General features: G+C 37.3%; 1 protein-coding gene across 1 annotated transcript in view; it reads right to left on the bottom strand.

The window, feature by feature from the left end:
- The window catches only part of rgs11 (regulator of G protein signaling 11), a 23,499-nt gene that overhangs the window by 2,764 nt on the left and 8,235 nt on the right, over nucleotides 1–12,500 (bottom strand). Inside the window, exons 9-10 of the mRNA XM_046837113.1 lie at nucleotides 4,137–4,205; nucleotides 45–68 (exon numbers count right to left, since the gene is read on the bottom strand). Coding sequence (XP_046693069.1) covers nucleotides 45–68; nucleotides 4,137–4,205 — 93 coding nt within the window. The remainder of the gene's footprint in view (nucleotides 1–44; nucleotides 69–4,136; nucleotides 4,206–12,500) is intronic.

The following is a 12,500-nucleotide window of genomic DNA, read 5'->3' as shown; positions in this document are numbered from 1 at the left end:
CGCAGCTTCAGTATCAGACTGAAATGTATATGAGAAGTTTTCACCTCCCTCCTGTAGAACTCAGTGTTCTGTTCTGAAACAGAGAAGGAAAACATATCACTCTCCCATTATATCACTCTAATTATATCACACTCTAATTATATCACTCTCCCATTATATCACTCTAATTATATCACCTAATTATATCACTCTCCCATTATATCACCTAATTATATCACACTCTAATTATATCACTCTAATTATATCACTCCCATTATATCACTCTAATTATATCACTCTAATTATATCACACTCTAATTATATCACACTCTAATTATATCACTCTCTCATTATATCACTCTCTCATTATATCACTCTAATTATATCACTCTCTCATTATATCACTCTAATTATATCACTCTAATTATATCACTCTCATTATATCACTCACATTATATCACTATCTCATTATATCACTGTCTTTATATCAATCTCATTATATCACTCTCATTGTATCACTCTAATTATATCACTCTCATTATATCACTCTCATTATACCACTCTAATTATAACAATCTCTCATTATATCACCTCTCATTGTATCACCTAATTATGTCACTCTAATTATATCACCTCTCATTGTATCACCTAATTATGTCACTCTAATTATATCACTCTCATTATATCACTCTCTCATTATATCACTCTAATTATATCACTCTCATTATATCACTCTAATTATATCACTCTAATTATATCACTCTCATTATATCACTCACATTATATCACTATCTCATTATATCACTGTCTTTATATCAATCTCTCATTATATCACTCTCATTGTATCACTCTAATTATATCACTCTCATTATATCACTCTCATTATATCACCTCTCATTATACCACTCTAATTATAACAATCTCTCATTATATCACCTCTCATTGTATCACTCTAATTATGTCACTCTAATTATATCACTCTCTCATTATATCACTCTAATTATATCACTCTCTCATTATATCACTCTCTCATTATATCACTCTCATTATATCAATCTAATTATATCACTCTCTCATTATATCACTCTCATTATATCAATCTAATTATATCACTCTCATTGTATCAATCTAATTATATCACTCTCTCATTATATCACTCTCTCATTATATCAATCTAATTATATCACTCTCTCATTGTATCACTCTAATTATATCACTCTCATTATATCACTCTCATTATATCACTCTATATCACTCTCTCATTGTATCAATCTAATTATATCACTCTCATTATATCACTCTCTCATTATATCAATCTAATTATATCACTCTCATTGTATCACTCTAATTATATCACTCTCTCATTATATCACTCTAATTATATCACTCTCTCATTGTATCACTCTAATTATATCACTCTCTCGTTATATCACTCTCTCATTATATCAATCTAATTATATCACTCTCTCATTATATCACTCTTTTGTTATATCACTCTGTTATAAAGAGTTTCTATTAACAATTAAATACAAAAAGAGGAGAAGTATACTCACTGGATTGCCCACATACAGGGTGAGAGAGAGAGAGAGAGAGAGAGAGAGAGAGAGAGAGAGAGAGAGAGAGAGAGAGAGAAAGTAGACATGTAACAAGAGTAACATCTGTACATGTTAGTAGTGAGTTTAGTTAGTGAAGTTATTGTAGATGTTTTGGTGTGATGGTGTGTGATGGTGAGATGGTGTGAGATGGTGTGATGGTGTAATATGGTGTGTGAGATGGTGAGATGGTGTGTGATGGTGTGAGATGGTGTGTGATGGTGTGAGATGGTGTGTGAGATGTGTGAGATGGTGTTTGAGATGGTGTGTGATGGTGTGTGAGATGGTGTGTGATGGTGTGAGATGGTGTGTGATGGTGTGTGAGATGGTGGTGTGAGATGGTGTGAGATGGTGTGTGTGTGAGATTGTGAGATGGTGAGATGGTGTGAGATGGTGTGAGATGGTGTGTGAGATGGTGAGATGGTGTGTGATGGTGTGAGATGGTGTGAGATGGTGTGAGATGGTGTGTGATGGTGTGTGAGATGGTGTGATGGTGTGTGATGGTGTGAGATGGTGTGAGATGGTGTGAGATGGTGTGATGGTGTGTGAGATGGTGTGAGATGGTGTGTGATAGTGAGATGGTGTGTGATGTGTGATGTGAGATGGTGTGTGATGTGTGAGATGTGAGATGGTGTGTGATAGTGTGAGATGGTGTGAGATGGTGTGTGAGATGGTGTGAGATGGTGTGTGATGGTGTGAGATGGTGATGGTGTGTGAGATGGTGAGATGATGTGAGATGGTGTGTGAGATGGTGTGAGATGGTGTGATGATGGTGTGATGATGATGGTGTGTGATGGTGTGTGAGATGGTGAATGATGGTGTGTGAGATTGAGAGATGGTGTGAGATGGTGATGATGGTGTGAGATGGTGTGATAGTGTGAGATGGTGTGATGTGTGAGATGGTGTGTGATAGTGTGTGAGATGGTGTGAGATGGTGTGATGATGGTGTGTGATGGTGTGAGATGGTGTGAGATGGTGTGTGAGATGGTGTGATGATGATGTGTGAGATGGTGTTTGAGATGGTGTGAGATGGTGTGTGAGATGTGAGATGGTGTGTGAGATTGTGAGATGGTGTGTGTGATGGTGTGTGTGATGTGAGATGGTGTGTGATGGTGTGTGATGGTGTGTGAGATGGTGAATGGTGTGATATGGTGTGTGATAGTGTGAGATGGTGTGTGAGATGGTGAGATGGTTTGTGAGATGGTGTGTGATGGTGAGATGTGTGTGATGTGTGAGATGGTGTGTGATGGTGTGAGATGGTGTGATGATGTGTGATGGTGTGTGATGGTGTGTGAGATGGTGTGAATGATGGTGTGTATAATAAAGTGTGATGGTGTGTGAGATGGTGTGTGTGTGATGGTGAATGAGATGGTGTGTATAATGTGTGATGGTGATGGTGTGAGATGATGTGTGTGATGGTGAATGATGGTGTGTATAATAAAGTGTGATGGTGTGAGATGGTGTGATGATGGTGTGATGATGGTGTGTATAATAAAGTGTGATGGTGGTGTGAGATGGTGTGATGGTGTGTGTGTGATGGTGTGATGATGTGTGTATAATAAAGTGTGATGGTGTGTGAGATGGTGATGATGGTGTGTATAATAAAGTGTGATAGTGTGTGAGATGGTGTGTGATGTGTGATGTGTGAGATGGTGAGATGGTGTGTGATAGTGTGAGATGGTGTGTGATGGTGTGAGATGGTGTGTGATGGTGTGAGATGTGTGTGATGGTGTGAGATGGTGTGTGATGGTGAATGAGATGGTGTGTATAATAAAGTGTGATGTGTGAGATGGTGAGATGGTATTTGAGATGGTGTGTGAGATGGTGTGTGATGGTGAATGACGGTGTGTATAATAAAGTGTGATAGTGTGTGATGGTGAGATGGTGTGAGATGGTGTGTGTGTGATGGTGTGTATAATAAAGTGTGATGTGTGTGATGTGTGATGGTGTGATGGTGAATGACGGTGTGTATAATAAAGTGTGATGGTGTGTGAGATGGTGTGTGATGGTGTGAATGATGGTGTGTGATGATGGTGTGTGAGATGGTGTGTGAGATGGTGAGATGTGTGTGATGGTGTGTGAGATGGTGTGTGATGGTGAGATGGTGTGTGATGATGGTGTGTGAGTTTATAGTGTGTGAGATGGTGAGATGGTGTGTGTGATGGTGTGAGATGGTGTGTGATGGTGAATGATGGTGTGTGATAGTGTGTGATAGTGTGTGAGATGGTGTGTGAGATGGTGTGTGATGGTGTGTGAGATGGTTTGTGATAATGTGTGAGATGATTTGTGATGGTGTGTGATGGTGAGATGGTTTGTGAGATGGTGTGTGAGATGTTGTGATGGTGTGTGATGGTGTGAGATGGTGTGTGATGGTGTGTGAGATTGTGAGATGGTTTGCGATGGTGTGAGATGGTGTGTGAGATGGTGAGATGGTGTGAGATGTTGTGTGAGATGGTGTGTGATGCACACACACACACACACACACACACACACACACACACACTCACTGGAGGATTTCCTGTTCCAGTGACGCTGTTATAAGACTGTAAAGCTTCACTCACTCACCAGCTGCACTCGTGTGCTTGTGTTGCTCTGCTTTTCAGGACCAAACTCCAAAATATCCATTGCTCCTGGCTGAAAACACATAACATACATTACACACACACACACACACACACACACACACACACACACACACACACACACACACACACACACACCTCTGACAGCACGAGCAGCACAGCTCACATACAGCACATTCCCTCAGATTCACATCACCATCAAAGTTAACAATGTAATGATTCAATTTAAAAAGTTGTTATTTGTATGGCGATGCATTGTTTTGAACATTTTTGCGTCTGTAAAAACGATTTATTTATAAATAATGATTAGTAGATGTTCTACACTTTTATTATTTAGAAAGTGACCCATATTTTCTATGTAGACTGATTTCTGGTCTCTAAACTGTATCTCGAGCGCGTTCTCTCAGCACCACTGCTGCTACGTGAACATGACGCATCACAACACCACGGAGACGGAGGAGGAACTTTCTGTAGCAGAGTGAATCTCAGAGCATCAGATCTGAATCGTATCGTATCAGCAGCTGCTTCATACGTATCTGTAATGTATCGTATCGTTGCTCTGCATCACCACTGATCCAGTGTTCGCTTCTACTCTTCTACTCCCAGTAACACAGCGTTATATTCCTGCTCTCACTCAATATCGTTTCTATAGTAACGCCTCTTTTACAGCATTGATGTGTGTGAACATGTAAATTGATGGAAGGAGTCTCCAGGGTCAGTATTGTATAACAGACAAAGGTGATGCTGTAGATCTTCAGGACAGAAGATTTAGCCTGATGATTTCCTGCATACATTAACATTCCTAATGAAATTACAGTCAGACTGGTTTTACACACACACACACACACCCCTCACACACACATGCAGACATACTTAGTATGAAGCAATTTAATGGCCTCTAAATCCACCAAATGTACAGTAAGCTCCAGTCCACAAGATAATTATCTGTCTCTCTTTTTTGCCACACACACACACACACACACACACACACACAGGACATCTCAGCAATGGAATCCTCTTAAGCTTTAGAGCAGAAGATGGATCCATTAAAGAAAAAGCCCTGGTCATATGGCCTTGCGCGCACACACACACACACACACACACACACACACACACACACACACACATACTGGTTTTTATGTATTAGGTGGACTTTGCCTGGTAAACAAGTTGTACCATGGTTTAAAGGTACCCACCCTTCCCCTTGTGCTACAGTGATGCCACAAATGTCAAAAAATCTAATCAGCTCTGAGGAAAACAAATTTCACTTCAGAATTACTTTACACAAATTTAAACAATTTATATAAAGACCTGACATTATGGTTGTATATGAGGACCTGCTCGGAATGTCCCGCCTTCTGACAAAAATAGTGTTTGTAAGGACATACGGGCTTTATCAGGACATTGGTTTTAACAATACACAAACAAGACATCACACAGTATTGAAGGGACAGGCATGTTTTATTGGCCCTCTGACACACACAAACACAGACTTGACAGCATGGTGCACTATCAAGACATCAGTGACTTAAAAGAACAAGTCCTTTCCTTGTAGTTTTCGGGACTTCTTTTTAGAGTTTTTTAGTCTCTGCAAAATATTCATAAACAAACTAACCAAAAAACCCATTATAAATGAAATTTGATAACCAAGATGTTTAGATATTTGAATGTTTAGTGCATAGTGAAATCTCCAAAATGCTCAGTGTTATATAAAGCTTGCAGAGAGCTAGATATACAAATGAATTACATAAAGACACTTAAACCAATTTAAAATGAGGAAAATTGTAAAGCTAATTACAATCCTAATAAATCCCACCCACGATCAGCTGCCATAATAAAGAGCTAGTGTTATTCAATCACTAGTCATAACGTTATAAGATCATAACGTTATGCCTGGTGTGTACATTTCTTGATGGGAACTCCAAAGCTTTTTCTACGCCGCCTGGGAATGGGAGTTTGCTATTGCCATAAATGTAGATGGGACATCGAAGAACTCAATTGTATCAATGAGTGTATGCAAACATAACCACAGACAGTAAGTGAAAGAGGTATGATGGCAGAGGTTTGTTTAGGACTATAAATAGCAAATAAATGTGAATAATGTTACCTTTTGTAATATAAATTCTTATTGCTAATTAATATATTGAAAAAAGTGTCCTGAAAAATCATAACCTAAAAAAATGCAACGCAAACCATTTTCCTCTTCTGGTGTCCGATTGCTTCACATCCCTGTAAAAAAGAAATCATCATTGAGTACATTAGCAGTGTGGACTGACATATTATGGCGCATATTAAACATGGTTAGAACAGGTTAGAAAACCTACTGATCTGTGCTGGTGTCTTCAGGAAGCATCCAAATTCGCAGCATCAGCCCCACTCTCAGAGTCACTTCCATCACTAGCATCAATGTTGAGTTTATCTTAAAAGCAGATGCAAAATTAATACTACTGTATGTTTCGTTTGTAACTAAAAGCTCATCGATTTGAATAATCATAACATTAAAGATTTTCACCAATTTATCTTGATGCCTTAATACTAGCCTAATTCTACACAGGACATATCAAGGACTCAATTTTACAATTTAAATGCATACCTTTAATTTCAAAGCTGAGGTGATAAAATAACAAGGTTTTTGTATATTCTACTGAACAGTAATATGATATACAAATTATCAATATAAACCTTTGTCATATTTTCTTTTTGTTCAAGAACTGTTTTTGTTATTGTAAGATACTGTTCAGTACATATTTAAAAACATAACCAAAACAAATACTCAGTTTATAATTATTTAACAGAATTTCTTATGACAAAAATAATGTCTATCAGGCAACCTTACTTTTTTGTCTTTTCACAAAGTTCTTTTGAATCCTGTTTCTTAGGCTTAGATTGGCCCTTTACAATGGTAATCTAAAATAGACAAAACTAAATGCTTTTATATGGACCTGTCCAGGGATATTTTAATGGCTATTACCTCCCTTTAGGCTGGACACAAACCAATTAGATTCTCAAAGCATTTTTGATTTTAAACATACATTTAGCTTCACTAACGTTTCAAATTTACGCTCGCATTCCACTGACTATCTGATGTACAGACAGCAGTAAAATATTGGAGTTATTCCAAAAATCAGACAATGTAAGCCTGGCTGTAGCATCTTCTTAACCAGGTTAACACATTTGGACTATCATTTGGACATAATTAACAATATATAAATATTTTTTTACTTTTCATAATCTTTTGGCTCTCTATTGATTTGCACCCATATAATTGACACCCAGCAATATAATAATACGCATGATGCATTAACTATAATCTATTTGGGTCACTTTTGTTCTCATGATATACAATCACCCAGGTCACATCTGCTATGTGGTGCTTCTGTAACAAACCCTTACCTCTGAGGGATAAGGAAGTACAATAGTCAGTAAGTCTACATCTATAAGATGCAAATTTGAAAGAAATTAATTTAATAAAGTTTATGGTGCTCATACAATAACTTTATAGTGAAGTCCTCGAGACCAGGTTTCTGTCAGACACTATACACACAGCTGATGATGTACATTGACTATCACATTACTACAAGGTACAACAAATCTGCTATGTGGCGCTTCTGTAACAAACCCTTACCTCTGAGGGATAAGGAAGTACAATAGTCAGTAAGTCTACATCTATAAGATGCAAATTTAAGAGAAATTAATTTAATAAAGTTAATGGTGCTCATAAAATAACTTTATAAAGTGAAGTCCCTCGAGACCAGGTTTCTGTCAGACACTATACACACAGCTGCTTATGTACATTGACAACGTCCCCATATACCCAGTGTACTGCTAAACCATGTCTGTTCCATATACACTCAGATAAACACTAAACATGTACATCACTAAAGCCCTGATATACCATGTATTTGTCAAACACACGGACACACTAATACTCCTTTGGTAGAGGACTCTTACATGATGGTCTATGCATGTCCTTATTAGACACAGTGTTCTCATAAAACAGGTCTCAGCCATACACACTACATACACACAGACTAACTCAATCCTAACCCCAGCACCTAAAACTGCACACAAAATCTCAGTCATTTTGATCTCAAGACATGGTTCACAGATAGTGTTCACCCATCCAGTCAATCTCTCCCAGTGACTAAGAGAGACAATACGTACTGATAAAAACATACTAAAACAATGCAAAGTACCTGCAACATTTTGGGAATAAATAATCAGAATATGATTTTTATAAATTACCTTTTCTCACTCTTCTCCTGGATCAGCAGCCTCCAACTCATCTACTGCAGTAACCTCTAATGTTTTCAGCTACATTCTAAAAACAGAAACAAGAAATCTTTCTCACATTTGTTATAAACATTAAGTAGCCCTAGAATGTATTTGATACTTAAGTCACATTTTAATGCAATTAATTTTACTGCATTAGCAACCATATCAAACCAAGACATTAATTTCAAAAGATACATAAAACTAAGTTTTACACAAAACATTTAATTTAAAACAGATTGGTATGTTTAGAAATATTTAAAAAAAGCATTTGGATCACCAGCAATTGTATTATTAACAATCGCAAACAAGGTCTTAGTATTTAGTCCGACATACTAGGTTTTGCAGAACTGCTAGTTCTACAAATGACTATGCATAAAACTGTTTCTGTGAAAATTCCAGTAGTTTCCACCAAGATTGAATCAACAAATATTCCTTTTATTTTTATTAGAGCAACAACAATCTGCCACTTCCTTTACTATTGCATTTTACAGATACTCTATAAGGTCTATGTCAGGCTTTTGGGGTGATTTTAAGTGCACTGTATATACAGTACATTAGCAAAGCACACTGTATATATGGTATATTATTTACACCCAGCAAGAACATTGCTGCCTTAACTATACTATAATATTTGGGTCACTTTTGTTCTCATGATATACAATCACCCAGGTCACATCTGCTATTTGGTGCTTCTGTAACAAACCCTTACCTCTGAGGGATAAGGAAGTACAATAGTCAGTAAGTCTACATCTATAAGATGCAAATTTAAGAGAAATTAATTTAATAAAGTTAATGGTGCTCATACAATAACTTTATAAAGTGAAGTCCCTCGAGACCAGGTTTCTGTCAGACACTATACACACAGCTGCTTATGTACATTGACTATCACATTACTACAAGGTACAACAAATCTGCTATGTGGTGCTTCTGTAACAAACCCTTACCTCTGAGGGATGAGGAAGTACAATAGTCAGTAAGTCTACATCTATAAGATGCAAATTTAAGAGAAATTAATTTAATAAAGTATATGGTGCTCATACAATAACTTTATAAAGTGAAGTCCCTCGAGACCAGGTTTCTGTCAGACACTATACACACAGCTGCTTATGTACATTGACTATCACATTACAACAACGTCCCCATATACCCAGTGTACTGCTAAACCATGTCTGTTACATACACACGCCAATAAACACAAAACACATGTAAATCACTAAAGCCCTGATATACAATGAAACAGGTCTCAGGCATACACACTACATACACACAGACTAACTCAATCCTAACCCCAGCACCTAAAACTGCACACAAAATCTCAGTCATTTTGATCTCAAGACATGGTTCACAGATAGTGTTCACCCATCCAGTCAATCTCTCCCAGTGACTAAGAGAGACAATACGCACTGATAAAAACATACTAAAACAATGCAAAGTACCTGCAACATTTTGGGAATAAATAATCAGAATATGATTTTTATAAATTACCTTTTCTCACTCTTCTCCTGGATCAGCAGCCTCCAACTCATCTACTGCAGTAACCTCTAATGTTTTCAGCTACATTCTAAAAACAGAAACAAGAAATCTTTCTCACATTTGTTATAAACATTAAGTAGCCCTAGAATGTATTTGATACTTAAGTCACATTTTAATGCAATTAATTTTACTGCATTAGCAACCATATCAAACCAAGACATTAATTTCAAAAGATACATAAAACTAAGTTTTACACAAAACATTTAATTTAAAACAGATTGGTATGTTTAGAAATATTTAAAAAAAGCATTTGGATCACCAGCAATTGTATTATTAACAATCGCAAACAAGGTCTTAGTATTTAGTCCGACATACTAGGTTTTGCAGAACTGCTAGTTCTACAAATGACTATGCATAAAACTGTTTCTGTGAAAATTCCAGTAGTTTCCACCAAGATTGAATCAACAAATATTCCTTTTATTTTTATTAGAGCAACAACAATCTGCCACTTCCTTTACTATTGCATTTTACAGATACTCTATAAGGTCTATGTCAGGCTTTTGGGGTGATTTTATGCACTGTATATACAGTACATTAGCAAAGCACACTGTATATATGGTATATTATTTACACCCAGCAAGAACATTGCTGCCTTAACTATACTATAATATTTGGGTCACTTTTGTTCTCATGATATACAATCACCCAGGTCACATCTGCTATTTGGTGCTTCTGTAACAAACCCTTACCTCTGAGGGATAAGGAAGTACAATAGTCAGTAAGTCTACATCTATAAGATGCAAATTTAAGAGAAATTAATTTAATAAAGTTAATGGTGCTCATACAATAACTTTATAAAGTGAAGTCCTCGAGACCAGGTTTCTGTCAGACACTATACACACAGCTGCTTATGTACATTGACTATCACATTACAACAACGTCCCCATATACCCAGTGTACTGCTAAACCATGTCTGTTACATACACACGCCAATAAACACAAAACACATGTAAATCACTAAAGCCCTGATATACAATGAAACAGGTCTCAGGCATACACAGTACATACAGATTTATAAGATATAATAAGAGCTCAATATAATTTCACAACTGTAAAAAATATATATTACCTGTTTACTGTGTTCGATGATTGCCAGAGTGTCTGCTGTTGCGAGGTTAAAGAGGTCTCCTCATCAAAAGGGACTGAACTGAATACTCCACACCCTGAATAAGAAAAATGAAATATTAATCCAGTCGTGAACTTCACACCAGTTTTATCCTAATGCCCTGTCTGTTAATGAAAGCAGTCTAGGTCAAAAGGAACATAGGATGGCATGTGAATGGACCTCACCTTTATCTGAATTTATATATTTCAGGTTTGTCTTTCCCAGCAGATGTAATACTCCGCCTCCTGCTTTGATGTTCTTTTCTTCTTCGCGCTCATCTCAGCCATGTTAAAATGATGCTGTTCTTCCCCACAGAAATGAGTGTTTATTTAAACTAAAACCTTAAATTGTTAATATAAGTGGTGTTTATGTAAAACATGTCCAGTGATAGAGCATGGGACAATGCTGAGGAGAGCTGGGATTTAAACTCTCCATCACACTGACACTCAAAGATATCAGACTTGATGTGTTCATTCTGCTTTACTTGACTACAGTATTACTGAGTTATGAGTGAAGAGTATCAGGGTTATTTACACCCTCATAGTGATACAGCAGTGTTTACACACTGTACCATCATCTCTATCTCACACTCAGACCCTCACCACCGCTCCAAACTCAGCCATGTAACTCCCGCGCCGCACGCACTCAGCTGTTTCCGGTCGCACGCGCTAACCGGAAGTGATGTTCTAGTGACATTAAATAGCATACAGCCTTATAATAAACAAAATAATAACAATTAAAAGCAGTTCTGAGTAGTTTGTAAGCAGTCCGGGTGCTGTGTGTACAACAGCTCACCTTACAACACTGCACGCGCTAACCGGAAGTGATGTTCTAGCGACATTAAATAGCATACAGCCTTATAATAAATAAAATAATTAAAAGCAGTTCTCAGTAGTTTATAAGCAGTCCGGGTGCTGTATGCCCAGCAGCTCACCTTACAACACTGCACGCGCTCTGTGGCCGGAGCGAACGCGTTTAAAGAGCCGCGAGGATGAGCGCGCTGCCGCTATCAGCTAGCGGCTATCAGCACTGACTATTATTAGCTAGCATCCATGCTAACATACAGACATTTCCTTCATTTTAATTCGGCCAAACGCACTAAACCCAAATTTATACAGTGCGCATTCGGTACAAGATTTATCAGTAATTAGTTATTCAACTCAGGTTTTAAAACTAACCATTGATAATGTTGCTAACTAGCCAGCTTTAATTTATGCCTTCTTAAGGCTAAATTCACCCCAATCTCCAGATTCCAATGAAATATTTCTTACAACATTAATTTACAACAAGGAACCGAGCTCTTGGAATATATCAATAGTCTACTCATTAAGTTTATGAACTTTATAATCATACCTGGCTTTTAAAGGGCTGGATAATGGCTGTTCAATGTGTTGGCAAACCGAGTCTAATGAAACTCCGCCTTAAAAGGAACAC

The sequence above is a fragment of the Silurus meridionalis genome, chromosome 24, assembly GCF_014805685.1.
Source record: "Silurus meridionalis isolate SWU-2019-XX chromosome 24, ASM1480568v1, whole genome shotgun sequence".
Taxonomy (NCBI): Eukaryota; Metazoa; Chordata; class Actinopteri; order Siluriformes; family Siluridae; genus Silurus; species Silurus meridionalis.
This window is presented reverse-complemented; position numbering and strand designations above follow the sequence as displayed.